The sequence below is a fragment of the Rana temporaria genome, chromosome 1, assembly GCF_905171775.1.
Source record: "Rana temporaria chromosome 1, aRanTem1.1, whole genome shotgun sequence".
Taxonomy (NCBI): domain Eukaryota; kingdom Metazoa; phylum Chordata; class Amphibia; order Anura; family Ranidae; genus Rana; species Rana temporaria.
In genome coordinates, this window is record NC_053489.1 from 551,868,065 (window position 1) to 551,889,877 (window position 21,813).

The window sequence follows — 21,813 nt, forward strand, 5'->3', positions numbered from 1 at the left end:
GCAGAGAGCAACTTCTCTGAAATCCTATACTGGGGGAAACCCATCTAGGGAGTACTGAACCACCACAACACTCAAGCAGTCTCTAAAATAGTCTCAACCCCTTCTGCTGGCCAGCTCATTGGGGCCCAAACTTTTACGCTGGAGTGCTCAGGTCAGTGTCTCTTTCGAGAACTGATGCAGGTGCTAACAATGTGTTACTTGCAGATAACTCTGTCCCTTTAGGAGCTGATACTATGTTGCTTTGGTCAAAATGTAGAGTAGTTTTGGCCAGCAGCCTTTCACCAACTTCTAGTGTTAGCAGGTGGTCTCCCTCTGTGTGGTGAACAAAGCCAGTCTTAGTCTGCAGTATCTCTCCCTTCTTGATCCCATAGTATATGTGCATTTTTCTTGCCTGTTTATTGTCACAGACTTTTAGAAATTCCATGATTGCCATTTGGTTGCCGGAATATTGCCCTATTCTTGCCTGTTTATTGTCACCGACTTCCTTGGGACTGTTTAGTAGGCAATATGTGTGTATTTTGTGCCACGCCAACCAGTAGTATAAGGGGATTCGCCGATACCTCCATGGGTAGGAGTTCTTTATGTATATGGAGAACATGTAACAAATTGTTTAAGAGGGTCATGTTTTGATCAAGTTCAGTGTTCGTATACATTTGGGTGTGAATCCATTCCCATATGTATCTAGTTAAAGACACAAAGTTGCACAGTTCCATGTCAGGAAAGGCCACCATTATTGGGAGGTTGTTGTAAGGTACGTAGACCTATTGAGGAAAAAAGCTGGGACAGCCGCACTCCAAAAAAAACTCCTCCTTTAATTAAAAATCACAAAATACATGCCACAGCAAAAAACAGCACAACAAAAGAAAAGCTGACGTTTCGCACTATGCCTTAGTGCTTCTTAGTGCTTCTTCAGCTATACACGGTTCGAATTTCGAAAATCGTATCAAAGAATTTTCGTACGAATTTCGCACCGTTAGTCGGCTTCAGCAACAGCCGATTTTTGTGCGGCAATCAAATTTGAGAAATCCGACATGTTGGAAATTTTTTGGAAAACAAACGATTTTCTGATCAACGATGGGAGAATCGTGTGAGAAAAGTAATAGGGAAAAAAAATGCGCATGTGCAAGAAAAGAATATTCCCGGAGCGAAAAGAATATTCCCGGCAACATGAAGGTTTGGTCGGCCGACTTTCGAAAATCAATGGTGGCATCATCAGATCACAAAAAAAACAAAAAAAAAAACGAATGTTCTAATTTCGAAAAAAAAAATTGTTCGAAATTCGACCGTGTATGGCCTGCTTAAGTTCTTCTGCCCTGCCTCTGCCCTTTACCCCTATAACTAAACCCCCGATGGGATGGATGGGGCAAAACGTGCCAGAGGTGTGGTTTGTGGAGTGGTGGTAGCCAAGTTTACCACATACACTGACACAGATTGGACCGGGAGCACGGCGGTACTTATTTGCAGGATCACCAGTATACACATAAAAACAGGCAGGATCATAATATTGCCATTGGAGGTTAAATAACATGATTGGAATATTCAAGACAGAAGGACATAATCTAAACACAGGAAGAGATGATAGCTGGATTGCAGGCTAAGTCATAAAAATAATCAGAACCCTGAATACCCAAAAACATGGAAAGGATAAAGTTATGTACTGACAGAACAATAAACACATACCAGACTCATGACACGGCGTCAGCTTTAACTGACTACCCTACAGACCTTTGTACTCTGAAGAAACTGCATCTTTCGGAGGAAACTCATAATAAGAGAAGGCCTTAAATTTGATCACAATAATGTAATTAGGGTTGACTTGTAATCACAACTGACTACTCACAGTTTTTTTTTTTTTGTATAAATAAATGTAGCATTACCCGAATGCCCAAAAAAAAATTTTTCAGCATCATCCAAGAAAATGCATGCCTGGAAAATTGTACATATCTACTGGTCTTGTGGTTCTGAATATACCGTCTTTCCCCGAAAATAAGACACCGTCTTATATTTATTTTTCCTCCAGAAATCACACTATGGCTTATTTTCGGGGGATGTCTTATTTTTTTTACCGGCAAGTATGGTACAACAGTATGGTACAACAATCTACATTTATTCAACTATCCCCTGGTGTTTGTGTGGGGGTGAGAGACTGGTGCTGGGGAGAAGCTTTACTTCTTCCCGAGTACAGAGCGTCCTTCTCCTCACTTCACTGAGGAGACTTTTTACTTTCACCTGACAGGGGGAGCCGACCTTACTGTATTTATGGGGCTGCCGACACCTCTCCGGTCACTTAGAGATACCGTGGAGCAGATAAGAAGGGCTGCACGACTTCTTTACAGCTCCTGAGCTCCGCACCAGTACAGTACGCCTATCACGTCTTGTTTTCCCGCTACGCATACGACACGCCATCGCTACGTCTTATTTTCGGGGGGTGTCTTATATTTCGATCTTGCGTCGAAATCCCGCTGCGGCTTATTTTTGGAGTACGTCTTATTTTCGGGGAAACACGGTAGTATACGCCACATAAGGCTGAAATTGATGATGGTCTACCGCTATGGATTTTATTTTTTTACTGTTACAAAAAAAAGAACTACAAGAAAATGTTAGAGAAACCTTTCCCAATGTACACAGGCAGTGCTTCCATTTGTATATTGAGAAATGTGTTAGATAATAAAATAGGGCTGGGTCTTAGTCCACATCAGATCTCATACATGGCCAAATTCCTGGCTGGAATCCTGGAAAAAATAAATAAAAAATAGGCACACCCCTTGACTGGCAGAACTTGCAACAGCCCGAATAACCCATGCTGTTAAATGTGACATCTCAATGTGGGATGCCGGAACTGTGTGAAGGATGCAGCAATGATTCAGATACAATTTATTACTGAATGTCACAAGAGCCAACAAAACTTACAACGCAGGTTCTGAAACACCATAAGTTGTGTATTATGCTTTCGATCTAGTCATGGTATTTTATGAAAATGATTAATAAATCATTTAAGTAATGGTATTTTATTTAACAGAAGACACCACACTGTCTAATGATAAGGACACAAATCACATTGGGATAGACTCGTATACACATGTTTCCGCTTAGGATGTGCTTAATGCAGAGGATGATGCTGTAGAGGTCATACTGGAGGACACATAACTTCTATCTCCTTGCTTGACTTGAATTTCTTTGAAGTTCACATTTGATTTGCTTCGAATGCCTATGTAAATGAAGAACACAACCACAGTGAACAATAAGCACTAGTAATCCACTATCCGCTATCATGGGGGTTATTTACGAAAGGCAAATCCACTTTGCACTACAAGTGCAAAGTGCACTGAAAGTGCAGTCGCTGTAAATCTGAGGGGTAGATCTGCTGATTTGATCATCCAATCATGTGCAAGCTAAAATGCTGTTTTTTTATTTTCCTTGCATGTCCCCCTTGGATCTACAGCAACTGCACTTCCAATTGCATTTTCAGTGCAATTTTAAGTGCAAAGTGGATTTGCCTTTCGTAAATAACCCCCAAAGAGTCACTACCTGTAACCATAAAGCGAGCAAAAAAATAAAAACCTGCATAGAAAAGAGTACCCACACCCATGCAAGACTTGAGTAACTTGACATTTATACAACTTTGCTGTGCAACCTATTACATCAGATACCATGGCAGGCATTTACAGAGTGTTATGGTGGCCCCAAAACCTACGCTCTTTGTAATGCAAACCATAAACCAGTTCCTGCTTCGGCGTGTAGCCCTCATTCCTCTCACACTTCACCATTAATCAGTCAGATCATCCATCAATGTAATAGGTTACCGGTCAGGGCCAGGAGTTGGCTAGCACATAACGGCATTTGCGTTGCCCACTTCTGGACACTGAGGCAGTCTATCACTATTAGAGGTTGATAGGCTCTGGGAACAAAGGGATGTCTGCACAAACTCTCCTACAGTATGTTCTGCAGAAAACCCTATGGGCCAAATCCTCAAAATCCTAGCCTAACTTAATTTTTCCCATTTAAGTTACACTGGCGGGAAATTTCTACCTAAGTGCCCGATCCACAAAGCACTTACCTAGAAATTTCACGCAGTGTAACCTAAATTCTCCCGGCGCAAGGCGGTCCTGTTATCCAGGGGGCGATGACAATTTAAATGAGGCGTGCTCCCGCGCCGGCCGTACTGCGCATGCTCGTGACGTCATTTTCCCCGACGGGCAGCGCGCAAAATTACGTTACGCCGGGCTTTGTGGATTGCGACGGGACAATAAAGTTGCGTCGGGTAAAAAAAAAAGTTACGCGCCGAAAAATAAAATTCAAAATTTTAAAAAAATCACGGCGATCGAAAAAAAGGTCTGTTTTTACAAGGTGTAAACAGTTTACACCTTGTAAAAGCAGCCCTAATTTTACGTATGCAAACGTAAACTTACGCAGAAAAAACAAAGCTGAAAAGCTTTGTGGATCTCCGTAAGTCCTCATTTGCATACGCAAAGCAGCATTTCAATGCGAAATGCCCCCAGCGGCGGATGCGGTACTGCATCCTAAGATCTGACAGTGTAAGTGTCTTACAGATGTCAGATCTTCTGCCTATCTTTGGAAAACTGCTTCTGAGGATCAGTTCCAAAGATAGGCACAGGGATACGCAGGCTGAACAGCAGTTCCGCCTGCGTATCCCTTTTGAGGATTTGGCCCTATGAGCTCCAAAACCTGGGGTACTTTGTTTAGAAAAGAGATTTCTCAAAATAGTCCTATAGTCACTTTAAAAGTGTTAAACTGTCACCAGACACTGAATGCTGTCTTTGTGCATGTCTACAATTATGTTGACAGTGTGGCTGTTAATAGGCAAGTTATTTTCCAAAAAAAAAAAAAAAAAAAGGAAAATGGCAGATTGGAGCAAATTTATAAAAAGGAATGTATGTAAATGAGGACTTTAGATGGAACAGCAAAATCATTCATTCATTCTCCATATAGAAACACTAAATGATTCAAAGCAATGGTTGAAAGGTCAGCTATATTTGTCCAGTGTTGCTTAAACTGGACTTTAAAAATGGCAGAAAATGTGCAGACAGTGAATGCGTTTATTACTGTAGTGGATTTCCTAAAGGGGCGTTCAGTGGCAAAAATATTTGAATGATCAAAATAATCTGCTGCTTTATATCTATAAGTATTTTAACAGTTCAGATACAGTTGTGCTCCTAAGTGTACATTCCCTGGCAGAATTTGTTATTTATTGGCCACTTTTCAGAGAATATGAATGATAACACAAACTTTTTTCACTTGTGGTTAGTGTTTGATAATCAATGGCTTCAGCCAATCAACTGTGTTTACTCTTTTTAAATTATCACAACAGAAACTACCCAAATGACCCAGATCAAAAGTTTACATACCCCAGTTCTTAATACCACATATTACCCCCTTTACCGTCAATGACAGCTTGAAGTCTTTTGTGGTATTTGTGGATGAGGCTCTTTATCTTCTCAGATGGTAAAGCTGCCCATTCCTCTTGCCAAAAAGTCTCCAGTTCCTGTAAATTCTTGGGTTGTCTTCCATGAACGGCACGTTTGAGATCTCCCCAGATTGGCTCAATGATATTGAGGTCAGGAGACTGAGATGGTTACTCCAGAACCTTCACTTTATTCTGCTGTAGCCAATGACAGGTCGACTTGGCCTTGTGTTTTGGATCATTGTCATGTAGGAATGTCCAAGTACGTATGTGCAACTTCCTGGCTGATGAATGCAAATGTTCCTTCAGTATTTTTTTGATAACATACTGCGCATTCACCTTGCCATCAATTTTGTCCAAATTTCCTGTGCCTTTGTAGCTCACACATCCCCAAAACCTCAGTGATCCACCTCCGTGTTTCATAGTAGGAATGGTGCATCTGTCATCATAGGCCTTGTTGACTCCTCTTCAAATCTAGTGTTTATGGTTGTGGTAAAAAAAAAAAAGCTCAAGTTTGGTCTTATCACTCCAAATGACTTTGTGCCAGAAGGTTTGAGGCTTGTCTTTGTACTCTTTGGCGTATTGTAAGCGGGATACTTTGTGGCATTTGTGTAGTAATGGCTTTCTTCTGGCGGCACGACCATGCAGCCCATCTTTCTTCAAGTGCCTCCATATTGTGCATCTTGAAACAGCCACACGTTTTCAGAGTCGTGTATTTCACCTGAAGTTATTTGTGGGGTTTTTTTGCATCCCAAACAATTTTCCTGGCAGTTGTGGCTGAAATTTTAGTTGGTCTACCTGGCCGTGGTTTGGTTTCAACAGAACCCCTCATTTTCCACTTCTTAATTAGAGTTTCGACACTGCTGATTGGCATTTTCAATTCCTTGTATATCTTTTTATATCCCTTTCCTGTTTTATAAAGTTCTACTACCTTTTCCCACAGATCCTTTGACAATTCTTTTGCTTTCCCCATGACTCAGAATCCAGAAACGTCAGTGCAGCACTGGATGAAAGATTAGGGTTTGTTACGAGTCCAAAAACTCAACCTTTTATACACACACACACACACACACACACACACACACACACACACACACACACACTAATTACAAGCAAACAGATCACAGGTGAGATTGATTACCTTTAATAGCCATTCAAACCTCTTTGTGTCAACTTGTGTGCATGCTATCAGGCCAAAATCACCCGGGTATGCAAACTTTTAAAAAGGGGCCTTTGGGTAGTTTCTGTTGCCATTAAGATTTAAAAAGAGTAAACACAGTTGATTAATAATAATTGGCTTCAGCCAAACACTAACCATGAGTGAAAGAAATGTTTTTGTGTTATCATTTATATTCTCTGAAAAATGGCCAAGAAATCATAAAATCTGCAAGGGTATGTAAACTTATGAGCATAACTAACAATTTTAGAAAGTACTGCATTTTCTTTTATATTTCAGAAATATTTTCATTATAATGTAGCAGTTTTTCATACGTACTGGAGGAAGAGGACAAAGATGATGCTGATCTGTTGGACAGGCTGCTTTCACTGCCAGGATTATCAGGCGGTGGTGGGATACGGAGGGCAAGCTCACCCACTGATGGTTTCACATTAAACCGTCCTTGCAGTGGAGAAAAATACAGTAAAATTACAGATTTAAACATTTAATAAAATATAAAAAATGAAAAGGTATCAATGGCCTGACAAACTACAGGAGTTAGAACCCCGGCTTTTAGAGTTGGTTCACACAGGGGCGACTCAGCCGCCTGACAAGATGCACTCCGCTCTATTAAATAGAACCGTTCTAATAGGAGCGACGCAAGTCGCTCCGACTTAGAAAAAGGTTCCTGTACGACTTTGGGGGCGACTTGCATTGACTTCAATACAGAAGTCATTTTGCAAGTCGCCTCTCAAGTTGTCTTGAGATCGCCTTGCTGAGTCGCCCCCAAAGTCATGCTGCCCCTGTGTGAACCGACTCTAAGTGTCTGTAAGGCGGCTGGTTTGTACGTGTAGCTCAGCTCCACAGGTAACACATCTGTTAACCACTTGACCTCCAGAAGATTTACCGCCTTCATGACCAGGCCATTTTTTGGCGATATGACACGGTTCCCCAAAAAATGTATACCCTCTTTTCCCCACAAATAGAGCTTTCTTTTGGTGGTATTTTATCATCTCCTTTTTTTTTTTTTTTACTCTATAAAACAAAAAAAGACCAACAATTTTAAAGAAAATAAATTTTTTCTTACTTTCTGCTATAAAAACACACCCAATTAAAAATCTAGAATATAAAATGTTATACATTTAGGTCAATATGTATTCTGCTACATATTTTGGTAAAAAAAAAAAAAAAATCCCAATAAGCGTATATTGTTATAACGTCTACAAACTATGGGATATTTTTATTTATTTACTAGTATGGGTGTCAAAAAAAAAAAAAAAATACAAAAAAAAAAAAGAAGGACATTGTAACTGGATACAATTAACACTTTAAAGCCTGTGTAGGCATAAATGAAATGATCAAAATACTGTTTGCAAAACTGGTTATTATTACAAATAACAAATGTGAAGCTGAGATTTACCATATGTATCGGCGTATAACACGCACTTATTTCTCCTTAAAAATCAGGGGGAAATCACGTGTGCGTGTTATACGGCGATCCCTGCTGTCTGGGGAGAGGAGCGAGCGCCGCTGAATTACATAGAGCCGTGATCTCCTTCCTGTGTATCTGGCGCTCTGTCACGCACAGCCACGCCTCCTGGCCCCGCATTGGACTACTGTACTGTCTATCATATGAGCAGGGGCAGGAGGCGTGGCTGTGAGTGACGGAGCGCCAGATACACAGGAAGGAGATCACAGCTCTATGTAATTCAGTGGCACTCGCTCCCCCTCCTCACTCGGAGACAACAAACAGAGATGTAATTGAAAGGTAAAAACTGCAGATTGGCACTGAACAGGGAGAGCATTTTGATAAATTTAAAGGCTGCAGATGGGCACTAATCAAACGGCATTAAAGATCAATGCTGCAGATGAGCACAGATCAGGCTGCACTGAAGCTGCAGATGAGCACAGATCAGGCTGCACTGAAGCTGCAGATGGACACAGATGCATTGATGCTCAGATACCATTATTTTGCTTCTAAGTGGTTAATTTAAAAAAAAAAAAATTTTTCCTGAAACTTCCCTCTTAAATTGGGGTGCTTGTTATACGCCGGCGCGTGTTATACGCCGATAAATACGGTAAATCACAATTGTCAAATTAAGTACAGTCACCTAGGTGAATGCAGCTTTTGTGCCCCACTGCCTCTGCACTGAGAACTGGAGTGATCAAAGGCCGCTGATCGCTCAGTTCTCCCCTCCGGTCTAAGTGGTGACTGTCCGTCAGCTCTGCTCTTCCAGTGCTTCCTGGAGCACTGGGCTGTGGAGGGGGTGGGTGCGGTTGGCTCGATCTCCCAGCGGGTCGTTGAGAGGCTGAGCCTGCTGCCAGTACAGGCATCTGGATGAATCCCAACTGATCCATCCAGAACCTGGGCCAGTTGAGTGATATCAGATGACAGTGGACTTTACCTCGCTGTCGGCTTAAAATTGTTCACAGGAGTGCAGAAAGAACTTTGGCCAAACTTCACCTTTAAGAACTCACTAGACACTAGTGACTAGAGCATGTCTGAAAAAGAAGATACTACACACACACACACACACACACACACACACACCATACTATATACTCCCCTCCCTGATAGTCCTACCTTCTAACCATTTGAGAGCTGCAGCCCCTGTCAGTGTCTTCAGCATTTCTGTGTTCTCCATCACGTGCGGTGTCCCATCATCCAGACCAGTATGGAAACACAATATAAAGCAATGATGTAGGAGTCAGATATTAGAACCACTGCACAGAGGGGGGCATGGACATCTGACACTCGCAGGGATTATCGAATGCTGAAGACATTGACAGAGGCTGCAGTGCTAAAACCATAGGGAACCATGAACTAAGCCCCACTATCCAATGAGCTCTCAGTGTACAATAATGGCATTCATAACGCATTGTAAAAAATGGGTTGGAAAAGGCAAGTACCTAGGTGCACAGAAAGAAACAGATAAAGTATTTTGTAGAAATGTATGCAGTCTACTCACTTGGGTCATCAATTCTCTCCTGCTGTCTCTGCAACAAATGCAAGTCAATGACAGCCTGAACTTTCTGTTGGTTGATGATGATGTCTGGCTCAGCCAGGGTCTCACTTAGGGTTATATTGCTCTTTACTGCCTTTGTCGCTGTAGATCTGGCCACCATAGGCAGCTTGTCTTGATAATTTCTATCAGTAAAGTCCACTTCGTTATCCTGGAGAGTTTTAATCCTAGATTATAAAATAACAAAATAAACAGCTCTGATTATTGCTTAAAGTGATATTAAAAGGTATATATATATATATATATATATATATATATATATATATATATATATATATATATATTTTATTACAAGCATGTTATACTTACCTCCTCTGTGCGGTTGGTTTTGCACAGAGCAGCCCTGATCCTCCTCTTCTTGGGTCCACCACCGGTGCTCCTGGCTCCTCCCTGTTGAGTGCCCCCAAAGCAAGCAGCTTGCAACGAGGGCATCCAAGCAGGCACGCTCCCAAGCCGCTGCTTTGCATGTCCATTAAAACACGGAGCTGTGGCTCGGCCCCGCCTCCTCTATCCCTTCATTGGCTCACTGGCTGTGATTGGCTCCTGCTGCTGTTTCAGCCAATGAGGCGGGAGAGACCCCAGAGAGCCGATGCTCTCGTGCACATCACTGGATTGAGAGGTAGCTCAGGTAGGTATTAGGAGGGGCTGCTGCAAACAGAAGTTTTTTTACCTGCATGCCGGTAACAAACCTTCAGCCTTTAGAACCACTATAAGGCCTGGTTTATACTAGTGCAATTTCTGATGCAACTTGAGTCGCACAGAATCGCATGACAATGGAAATCACATTGTTATCAATGGTGCACGTTCATATCAATGCAACTCAGCACAGCGTGATTTTGAAAAAGGTTCCTGTGCTACTTTGGTGTGATTTTTGGCCACAAATGGAATCACACAAATTGCATGTACATGCAGATTTGATGTAATTTGAAATATGTCATGTTTTTTAACCCTAAACTCTCCTTTACAAAAAATTCTGCACTTTGACCACTAGTAATGAAAACACATAAAAATCACAGCAAAAATCAACCTCATGAAGGTCCCACCATGACAGTCCTGCCATGGGGGTCCCGTCATTTGCATTTGTTCACTGTGGCTTGTTAATAAATACAAAGGGCTAGATTCAGGAAGGAGATACGACGGCGTATCTCCAGATACCCTGTCGTATCTCTGAGTTGCGGCGTCGTATCTATGCGCCTGATTCTTAGAATCAGTTATGCATAGATTTGACTAAGATCCGACCGGCGTAAGTCTCTTACGCCGTCGTATCTTAGTTGCAATTTTACGCTGGCCGCTAGGTGGCGCTTCCGTCGATTTACGCGAGGAATATGCTAATTAGGTAGATACCCCAATTCACAAACGTACGTATGGCGCATTTTTTTACGTCGTTTACGTTAGGCTTTTTCCGGCGTAAGGTTACTCCTGCTATATGAGGCGTACGCAATGTTAAGTATGGACGTCGTTCCCGCGTCTAATTTTTTAATTTTTACGTTGTTTGCGTAAGTCGTTCGCGAATAGGGCTGTACGTAAGTTACGTTCACATCTAAAGCATTGACGATTTGCGGCGGAATTTCGAGCATGCGCACTGGCATTCTTTTACGAACGGCGCATGCGCCGTTCATAAAAAACTTCAAATACGTGGGGTCAGACTAAATTTGGGTAAAACACGCCCACATCATCCAAATTTGAATTAGGCGGGCTTACGCCGGAGCACATACGTTACACCGCCGTAACTTAGGGCGCAAGTTCTTTCTGAATACGGAACTTGCGCCCTAATTTACGGCGGCGTAACGTATCGGAGATACGTTACGCCCGCACAATGTTACGCAGGGCTACCTGAATCTAGCCCAAAGTTTTTTAAGAGCAACGACCGGAGTGCGGATCATCTTTTCCTCATTACTCTACTCAGCTAACGACTGTGGATCGAGCACCCAGGAGCTTTGCTTTCTATGTGATGTATGGGTAGTAGCACTGACTTTTTTTTTTTTATATTCTATATCTTCCAACAAGGGCTTTGTCTGCAAATGGGAGCCCTAAGCTACACAACCTGCAGGACCCAAGACACAGGATTGAAGTCCTTGTCCCTTCCGAAAAACACTTTGAAACCTTCAAGCTACAGGCCCCAATCCGGGATTACATAACCTCGAAAAAAACTGCTTTCTCCGCTCACAACAAACACAAACCCCAACTGAGAATCTTGTGACATTTTCTAAACTCACACTGTGGCAGGGCCTCGCCCTGTCACACTGTAAACAACACAATCAACATAAAAAGCTGAATATCTTACCTCCTATTTGTCAGCATGACATAAATTTCTTGTAACAATAGTTCTGCTGCTCCAGGTTTGCTATGAATTGTTCCATCAATTAATTCTTTGGAAAGGTTCAAATTCCTTTTTAAGAAAAACTGTGAAATATCATAACACATTAAAATGAAATCTACAAATAATAACAACAAACAATATATACCTTAAAAAAAATCTATATAAGAAAACATTCCACCAGTCAGTACAAATTACCGTATATACTCGAGTATAAACTGACTTGAGTATAAGCCGAGGCACCTAATTTTACCACAAAGAAATGGGTAAACGTATTGACTCGACTATACGCCTAGGGTGAGAAATGCAGCAGCTACTGTAAGCAGAAAAGAGGGTCAACAATGCCCATTTTCACTCCTCCCTGTGCCCATTTTCACGCCTCACAGTGCCCATTACCTCACTGTGCCCATTACAACCTCACTGTGCTCATTACAGCGTACCTGAAATGCTTGACAGGCTGCGCTGTGGGCGTCCATTTTTTAAAACTCGCGGCTTCCCCCTGGTCCCATCCTGTTCCGTGATATGCGTTTGACACTGTGTTCAGTGTTCCCCCAATCACAGGCATTCTTTCATCCTTGGACAAGAGAAGCTCCATGATAGGCGGAACACTGAACATAGTGGGCCGGATTCAGATACCTGAGCGTAGCTGTCCGGCCGGTGTAACGTATCTCCGATACGTTACACCGCTGTAATTTTGGGCGCAAGTTCTGTATTCAGAAAAAACTTGCGCGCTTATTTACGGCGGCGTAACATATGTGTTGCGGCGTAAGGCCGCGTAATTCAAATGGGGATGTTGGGGGCGCGTTTTATTTAAATTAGGCTTGACCCCGCGTATTTTACATTTTTTTTTAACAACGAATGTGCAGTTCGTGAAAACATCCCAGTGCGCATGCTCGAAAATCCGCCGCAAAACGTCATTGCTTTCAACGTGAACGTAAATTAAGTCCAGCCGTATTCGCGAACGACTTACGCAAAAATTTCAAAACTCGGTGCGGGAACGCCGGCCTTACTTAACATAGGATACGCCGCACATACACCTCATATAGCAGGGGTAACTTTACGCCGGAAAAAGCCGAACGCAAACGACGTAAAAAAAAAGCGCCGGGCGGTTGTTCGTTTCTGAATCGACGTAAATACCAATTTGCATATTCCTTGCGTAAACAAACGGAAGCGCCACCTAGCAGCCAGCATGAAATTGCAGCCCAAGATACGACGGTGTAAGACACTTACACCTGTCGGATCTTAGGGATATCTATACGTAACTTGATTCTATGAATCAGGCGCATAGATACGACGGCCGGACTCAGATACGACAGCGTATCTCCTGATACGCCGTCGTATCTCTCCTTTCTGAATCCAGCCCCCAGTCTGCTGGGAAACCGAGTCCGAGAATAAAAGAACATCCGTGATAGGCGGAACACTGAACACATTGTCCAGGAGGGGACCAGGAAGAAGCCGAGAGTTTTAAAAAATGGACGACTGCAGCCCTTCAGGTACACCGACTCGAGTATAAGTCGAGAGGGATATTTTCAGCCCTAAAAAAAGGGCTGAAAAACTCGGCTTATACTCGAGTATATATAGTATATAACAAATAATACAACGATTCAAAGATTAGTAGGGCCTTTTTATTTCAGGAGAACCCACAAAAAAAAAATTCAGGTCCCTGGAGAACCCTTGCTAAAACCAATTCATTGAGGATTGATGGGGAAAATGCCCTCTTACAATGGTGGTGGGAATGCCAGTCTTGCAGACAACTAAAAAGATACATGTGCCATTCTGCTGGCTTTGCCAAGTACCATTGGCCCCAGACCTGTGTAGGCACCTACAGATGGTAGGCCAGTCAGTTCCAGATCAAAGGACCCACAGAAACCTCTGGAGGAACCCTGGTTGAGAATGGCTGCATTAGTAGATATGAAATAAGAAAGCAAACATCCAGTCTGTAGAAATAATCATACCAAACATATTCATTGGTAGATATAATATAATCAGGCATACATCAGGTCTGTTTTAGGATATAACAATTCTTAATTAGTTTACCAAGCAGGGTGCTTACCTTCTCTAGCTGTGACCAGTTGCCTAATTTTGTAGCTAGAGATGTCCCATTGTCGAATGAATGCAACTGTATGTCTTCTGGATAATACCAATAGAAGATCTCAGCTGTGATGAAACCATTTGAAAAGTCTCTGTAACATACAAAATGGCAATGATGCCACGTCTTCAAGTGGCAATGAAGGTGGCATTGAAACACTTACTAATATAACTGCAGAAAAAGAAACTGCAAAATATAATCAGGTTGTCAGAATTTACACGTTAGGTCCTTAAAGCGGAGCTCCACCCTAATTACAACATTAGTTCTATTACACTTGCGCTAGCCAAAACGCTAAAAAACGACGTTTTCGTTTTCTAAATCTGTACAGTACCTGTATAATTGTTGAGGCTTCCGGTCTGCATAGTTGCGGGAATAATACGGGCATTGCGTCACTTCCCGTTTGAAGCAGAGCACTCTGGGAGCTTCTCTCCATAGCTCCCTGTCTTCACTGCGCAGCCGTGATAGCAAATATCGTGCAATTTCTACAGCAGGAAGTGACGTGCGATATCAACAAAGGAAGGAGGGCGGGCTTCACAACAATCTCCATTACAGGTATGCGTGGCTGTGTTTACATCTGAGGGGGCGGGACGGGAACGCCAGCTGTTATTAGGGGAACAGAGACGCTGACGCCGCTGCTCCCTGCTAAGAGTGCGCATGCGCGAGATCGCGCAGTGCATGCTGGGATTACAGCGAAAGCAGGAAGTCGCTGCTGGTGGGATTCTACTGCCCACAGTGAAGATGGCAACGGCGCACACAGAGAAATATAACTCATTCTTGCAGACTGTAAGAGAAAGGAGCGGACGTTTAACCAGCGAAACGTGAGTTTATTTAACCCTTCCTATTATCCGTTTAACTACCCCAAACAAAAAAAACATTTTGGCATGGGAGATACGCTTTAATCACTTAAGCCCCGGACCTTTAGGCAACTAAATGCCCAGGCCAGGTTTTGCGATTCGGCACTGCATCGCTTTAACAGACAATTGCGCGGTCGTGCGACGTGGCTCCCAAACAAAATTGGCGTCCTTTTTTCCCCACAAATAGAGCTTTCTTTTGGTGGTATTTGATCACCTCTGCGGTTTTTATTTTTTGCGTTATAAACAAAAATAGAGCGACAATTTTGAAAAAAATGCAATATTTTTTACTTTTTGCTGTAATAAATATCCCCCAAAAACATATATAATTTTTTTTTCCTCAGTTTAGGCCGATACGTATTCTTCTACCTATTTTTGGTAAAAAAAAAACGCAATATGTGTTTATCGATTGGTTTGTGCAAAATGTATAGCGTTTACAAAATAGGGGATAGTTTTATTGCATTTTTATTATTTTTTTTTTTTTTTACTACTATTGGCGGCGATCAGCGATTTTTTTCGTGACTGCGACATTATGGCGGACACTTCGGACAATTTAGACATATTTTTGGGACCATTGTCATTTTCACAGCAAAAAATGCATTTAAATTGCATTGTTTATTGTGAAAATGACAGTTGCAGTTTGGGAGTTAACCACAGGGGGCGCTGAAGGAGTTATGTTTCACCTAGTGTGTGTTTACAACTGTAGGGGGGTGTGGCTGTAGGTCTGACGTCATCGATCGAGTCTCCCTATAAAAGGGATCACTCGATCGATACGCCGCCACAGTGAAGCCGTGTTTACATACGGCTCTCCCCGTTCTTCAGCTCCGGGGAGCGATCGCGACGGAGCAGCTATAAACGAATAGCCGCGCCGTCGTCCCGGATCGCTCCCCGAGGTGAGCCGCCCGCAGCGGAGGGGGTCCAGATCGGACCCCCGACCCGCTAGAAGGCAAGGACGTATATATACGCCCATCTGCCTGTCCGTGCCATTTTGCGGACGTAAATAGTCGTGCGGCGGGCGTTAAGTGGTTAAATTAAAGCGGAAGTAAACCCATCCATTTAACCCATCCGGACATCGCAGCCGCCAGGCACACGCATCGTCTACTCGTTGACGCGGGCCCTTTATACCGCTGGGAATGTCATGTGACGCCTGCCCAGGAGATCCCATCTGTGGAATTCATATTAGATTAGGCGGGTATTGAAGTGGTTAAATGAATGTGGTGCTTTAATGCAATGCACTTTAGGGCATCATGCACACACATGTATTAAAATAGTCCAATGCACACTGGATCCTACTGCCAGGAGCTGGTAGAAAAATCCAGCTTAAAAAAAAAAAAAAAAAAAAAAAAAAAAGCTTGTTTTGTCATTTACAGGTGTATGGCGTTTAGAAACTCATTTTATTGGCTAGAATATTCATGTATTCTAGCCATTGGAATGCATTTATGTGCATAAATGATGCCAGTAAGCTCCTCTCCAGATCTGTGTGGCGTCACGCACAGCTGTCCATTGAAGCCACACCTGAAATAGGCAAAAGTAGTGCAGGAACTACTTTTGCAAACCGGTGCAGCGCCACAAAAATCGGTGTCGCACTGATTGGAATAGTGCCATTGCCTCCGACTTGTCATGTGATCTGATCTCTCAAATCGCATGACAAATCGTTCCAATGTGAACCTAGGCTAAAAGCCGCGTTGTTCTGCCATGAGAGATGAGATCTTCTATTATGGGATCTATGTATCAATAATGTTACCCAGGATTCACACAACTTACACATGAGATTCCGGCCTCATCCACAGTGGGCTTGAACAATGCTCCTTCTATGGCTGTGTAACTTCAGCCTGTATATGCACCTCTATGTTAGCCTGGTGTCCATACATACATAACCATTTACAGGCCGAAAAGAAAACATCACCAGCATGTTCAGGAGAGGAGCGTTTCACCAGAATAAAAAGTGCTTGACACGCCTAAAATGTACACGTTTATCGCTTGAGCATTGATTCCTTCCATTGGCCAGAACACATTATAATCTGTCCAATGGAATCCATTAACACCTAATCCTAATGTTTCTCAACTCCAGTCCTCAAGGCGCCCCAACAGGTCATGTTTTCAGGATTTCCCTCAGATGAAACGGCTGTGGTAATTCCTAAGGCAGTGACACTGATCAAACCACCTGTGCAAAATAATGGAAAGCCTTAAAGGGGTTGTAAAGGTTTGGTTTTTATTTTCTAAATAGGTTACTTTAAGCTAGTGCATTGTTGGTTCACTTACCTTTTCCTTCCATTTCCCTTCTAAATGTTTTTTTTTTCTTTGTTTTCATTTCTCACTTCCTGTTCCTCCTCAGTAAGCTGTTCAGTAAGCTGTTCTGAATGACTTTCCACCGCTCGGATGATGGTGGAAAGCTTACTGAGGAGAAACAGGAAGTGAGAAATTCAAACAAAGAAAAAAAAACATTTAGAAGGGAAATTGAAGGAAAAGGTAAGTGAACCAACAATGCACTAGCCTAAGGCCCCTTTCACATTGGGACGTTTTTCAAGCGGTACAGCGCTAAAAATAGCGCTGCTATACCGCATGAAAAATCATGCCCTGTACTCTTCAATGTGAAAGCCCGAAGGCTTTCACATTGAAGCGATGCGCTAGCAGGAACGCTCCAAAAGTCCTGCTAGCCGCATCTTTACCACGGTATAGGAGCGGTGTGTTCACCGCTCCTATACCGCGCCTTCCCATTGAAATCAATGGGAAAGCGCGGTAATACCGCTGCAATACCTCCGCAACGCGGGCGGTATTAACCCTTTTTCGGCCGCTAGCGGGGGTTAAAACCTCACCGCTAGCGCCCGAATATCGCGGTAAACACGATGGTATAGCCGCGCTACAAATAGCGCGGCTATACCGTCACCGCGGCTGACGCTTCAGTGTGAAGCCAGCCTAAAGGAACCCATTTAGAAAATAAAAGACAAACCTTTACAACCCCTTTAAAGCATGACCTGTTGGGGCGCCTTGAGGAATGGAGTTGAGAAACACTGCTTTAGATCAGTGGCGGCTGGTGCACCAGCCAGGGGGGACGGGCTTCAAACAAACCACCCACCCACGGGTGGTGCCACACAGTGGCAATCTCAACCGTCACCGATGCAGAGATCGCTCTGGGCGGCCATCTCCCGATTCCCGGATCCTTCTGTACATCCTCTCCCCGCCCGGCCAATACCATCGGTTCTCCTATAGGCCAATTGCACTCCTCTTGCCTGGCCAGGAGAAGCAGGAAAACAATAGTAAATATTAACCCCTTGCTTACTGGGCACTTAGACCCCCCCTCCTGCCCAGACCAATTTTCAGCTTTCAGCGCTGATGCACTTTGAATGACAATTGCGCGGTCATACAATGCTGTACCCAAATGACATTTTTATCATTTTTTTCCCCACAAATAGAGCTTTATTTTGGTGGTATTTGATCACCTCTGTGGTTTTTATTTTTGGTTAAAAAAAATTAAAAAGACCGAATTAAAATATATATATTTATTTTTTTAAATTTTGTTATAAAATTTTGCAAAACAGGTAATTTTTCTCCTTCATCAATGTACGCCGATGAGGCTGCACTGATGGGCACCGATAAAGCGGCACTAGTGGGCAGCACTGAAGGGCATTGATAGGTGGCACTGAAAAGTGGCACTAATAGGTGGCATTGATAGCTGGCAGTGATAGGCACTGATGGATGGATGGCAATAATGGGCACTGATGGGCAGCACTGCTAGGTGGCACCGATTGGCACCAATGGTGGTGGGAATTGATAGGTGGCACTGGTGGGCACTGTGTACACTGGAGTGGCATTGGCAGGGAGTTTAGATTGGCACATAGAGGCAGATGTGCCTCTTTCCTGTTCGGGACCGATGTCCCTTGCAACTTAAGCTGGTGATCGTTTTTTATTTCTCCTTAGGGTGCCCCAAACCCACCCACCTTTTTTTAAGCCAATTAGAGCCTCAAGCTCTAATCATGTGCTTAAAAAAAAAAAACACCCCTATTGGAATCCATGCGTCCAGCGCCCTACATGTATATTAGGGGATTGGGGCGCATAGATTAGGGTGGGACGGGGCCCCTAATGAAGAGGCCGCCACTGCTGAGGTTACACCCAAAGACTTTCAGTCTGTATGAAATCAGGCTGGTGTTCTGCCGAATAAGTTCCCCCCGGAGGATAAGGTCCCCCTGTACTGCGCAGGCGTGAACTGAGCTCCGAAAATAGCCAAAACATGTAGAGCTGAGACTCAGCTCTAGACGGCGCCTGCGCAATGCCAGTGCTACTCTGCAAGGGGCGGGTGTTTTTGCAATGTTGATGTAAATAGTTATTGCAACAGGTCCAGGGCGACGTGGACCTCGCTGTAAGTGGCCAGGCGGCCTCACGTCCTTGCTTTGCACGCTCGGCCTCCTGGCTCTTTTTTTAAACATACTCCATGTCCATGGTAGGGATGGTAAGGAATGAGCCTGGATGTCAGAAGTGTAGCACCACCGCCTCGGCAGTACAATTTGGTGTGCGCAGGCGCCGTCTAGAGCTGACTCTCATCTCTACATGTTCGGCTATTTTCGGAAGCTTATTGTCCTTACCTGTCGGGGCAAATTTTTCTGCAAGACACCGGCCCTACACTACATAGTTGAAGGTAAATCAAAAGGAAATTGTATAATGTATGGCCAGCTTAAAGCGGAGTTCCACCCAAAAATGGAACTTCCGCTTAATCCACTCCTCGCCCCCTTGCATGCCACATTTGGCATGTCATTTTTTTGGGGGGGGGAGTGGGGGCTTCAGGAGGAGTGGGACTTCCTGTCCCACTTCCTCCTTCCGCCGAGGGGCTGCTAAGGTGAATAGTCTAATCGCCTTTCTGCAGCCCCTCCCTGTAGGCGATCGCCTGTCCAATTGGATGGCGCAGCGCCGCTCGCGTAGTGGGTGCCCGGCCATGAAGCCGTAAGCTGTCACTGCCGGGTGCACACACTTGGAATGAAGACGCCGGCCGGAGAGGGGGGGGGGGGAGCGGAGCCCCGGCCGGCGTGTCGCTGGAACGTGGAGCGGGTGAGTGTATGTTTATTAAAAACCAGCAGGTACACTTTTTGTAGCTGCTGACTTTTAATAAACATAACAAATGACTGGAACACCCCTTTAAGTCACCAGCCATGGGTCAGGTGAGGGCATGCCCACTGCTGGTAGATCTTCTCCTGCTGGAAGTACTGTCAGCTTCTCTCTCATTGGTCTCCCCAGGTTTCCTCTCTCCCCCTCCCCCTTCACACTGATACCTCCGGAAGTTTTTAGGAGAGACGCTCAGATCCAGGCTCTGCAACCACCGGAGCACATCTCTGGGCACGCCGGTTCTACGCGGGGCTTCGGGGTACGAGGACATGGAGACGGCGGACCGGGACAATCACACTCCACGCTGAGCCGAGCCGCGTTCTCCGCTGCCATAGCAACCGCTGTCATGCTAACAGAGCAGGAAGCGCTAGGACCAATCACAGTGCGGCTCTATCGTTCTGCCCCGCCTCCTTGCACTTGTGGTTTGTAAGGAGGCGCTGATTCCAGGTCATGTGATTGGTGATGTCCAGTATTATCCTCCGCCTACAGTATCAGACAGCAGGGAGGCGTGGCCTGTGTATGAGCGTCTGCTCAGCTCTGTGTCCGCTCATACCTGCCGAATAAATCCCTCACTTTATAATAGAAGTGATAGCGCAGTCACGGGGCCCAGTGCAGACCAATTGGGCGGCATTTCAATGTCATCCTTGTGAGGAAAGCATGTCTTCCATGGAGCCTGGTCCGAAAGTAGTCTTCTGAGGGGTGCTGTCCTGCTTATAGTATAGGAAGTATGGTAGCTATTAGTAATGATGTGCTGTGCTTTTTTTTGTAAATAAGTACGTTTTCCTCTTCAATTATGGCCACTGATATGGTGGCACTGATGAGGTGGCACCGATAGGCAGCACTGGTATGCTGCACTGATGGGCATTCATAGGCGGCACTGATGGGCACGGATAGGCGGCACTAATGGGCACTCATGGGTGGCACTGATGGGCACTGGGCATAGATGGGCACTAAGAGGTGGCACTGATGCACACTGGGTGGCACTGATGCCATTGCTGGGTATCATTTGAGCCAGTGCCCATGTTGCAAGTCAGTGCCCATTTGTGGGCACTGATTGGCATCGATTGTGTTATTTTTTTTATTGGTGTTTTTTTTTTGCACTATTGAGCACTCCCTGGTGGTCCAGTGTTGGCATCCGAGGGGGGGCTGCACTGATAAACAATCAGCGCGAACCCCCCCCCTGTCAGGAGAGCCGCCGATCAGCTCTCCCCTACTCGTGTCTGTCAGACGCGAGTGAGGAAGAGCCATCAACGGCTCTTCCTGTTTACATCGTGATCAGCCGGAGGCTCTTTACCGAGATCAGAGATGCAGGGTGTCAGACTGACACCCCGCATAGCCGCGCTGCGTGCCCCCACGGGCGCGCGCCGGCACAAAATCCTGCAGGACGTCGAATAGACGTCCAGTCAGGATTTCACAACCACTTCCCAGACGTCAATTGTATATTGACCGGGCAGGAAGTGGTTGTAAAGGGTTTAAAACCACTTTAAGATCAGCTCTTATGTGTGTGAACCCCCCGTGGTTTCATGGTTTCCCGATATTGCCATTCTCTTGTTCACCGGAGATCTTTAGTAGCTCCTTGAAATCTTTTTAGTTTATTATGATTCTTGATTAAAGTACTCAACTTTGTTCCAGAATCGTCTGGTTGGCTTTGCAGCATTGCATGCTGATCGAGGGGGGGGAGGGAGTGTGATGTTACATACATTTTTACATGGATTTAACGTTTTTTTTTTTTTTCATTCAAATTTAAGTTTATTTTCAATAAAAGTACATACATTTGTACTATAACAGCAGTATACGATTCAGTAATACACAGAAAATAATAAATCCAATGCATTGCTTTACATAGAAGATGTTCTTGTCA

The 21,813-nt window shown here is 44.2% G+C and overlaps 1 protein-coding gene across 1 annotated transcript; it reads right to left on the bottom strand.

Annotated features, from left to right (window-relative positions):
- Positions 1 to 2,859: 2,859 nt before the first annotated feature.
- SPATA4 (spermatogenesis associated 4) lies at positions 2,860 to 20,318 on the bottom strand. The gene is made up of 6 exons (XM_040333674.1): positions 20,120 to 20,318; positions 13,972 to 14,101; positions 11,886 to 12,004; positions 9,548 to 9,768; positions 6,918 to 7,040; positions 2,860 to 3,208 (listed from the first exon to the last, which is right to left on the bottom strand). Exons 1-6 carry the CDS (start codon positions 20,221 to 20,223, stop codon positions 3,090 to 3,092), a joined length of 816 nt encoding a protein of 271 aa, XP_040189608.1. The 5' UTR covers positions 20,224 to 20,318; the 3' UTR covers positions 2,860 to 3,089.
- Positions 20,319 to 21,813: the final 1,495 nt, after the last annotated feature.

Excerpts from the sequence above, each read along its gene's own strand:
- SPATA4 (XM_040333674.1), bottom strand. The coding sequence starts at position 20,223 with ATGTCCTCGTACCCCGAAGCCCCGCGTAGAACCGGCGTGCCCAGAGAT. Across the intron at positions 9,769-11,885 it reads GTCATGCTGACAAATAGGAG|GATTAAAACTCTCCAGGATA; the intron begins GTAAGATATTCA and ends TTTATAATCTAG. Across the intron at positions 7,041-9,547 it reads GGAGAGAATTGATGACCCAA|GACGGTTTAATGTGAAACCA; the intron begins GTGAGTAGACTG and ends CTCCACTGCAAG.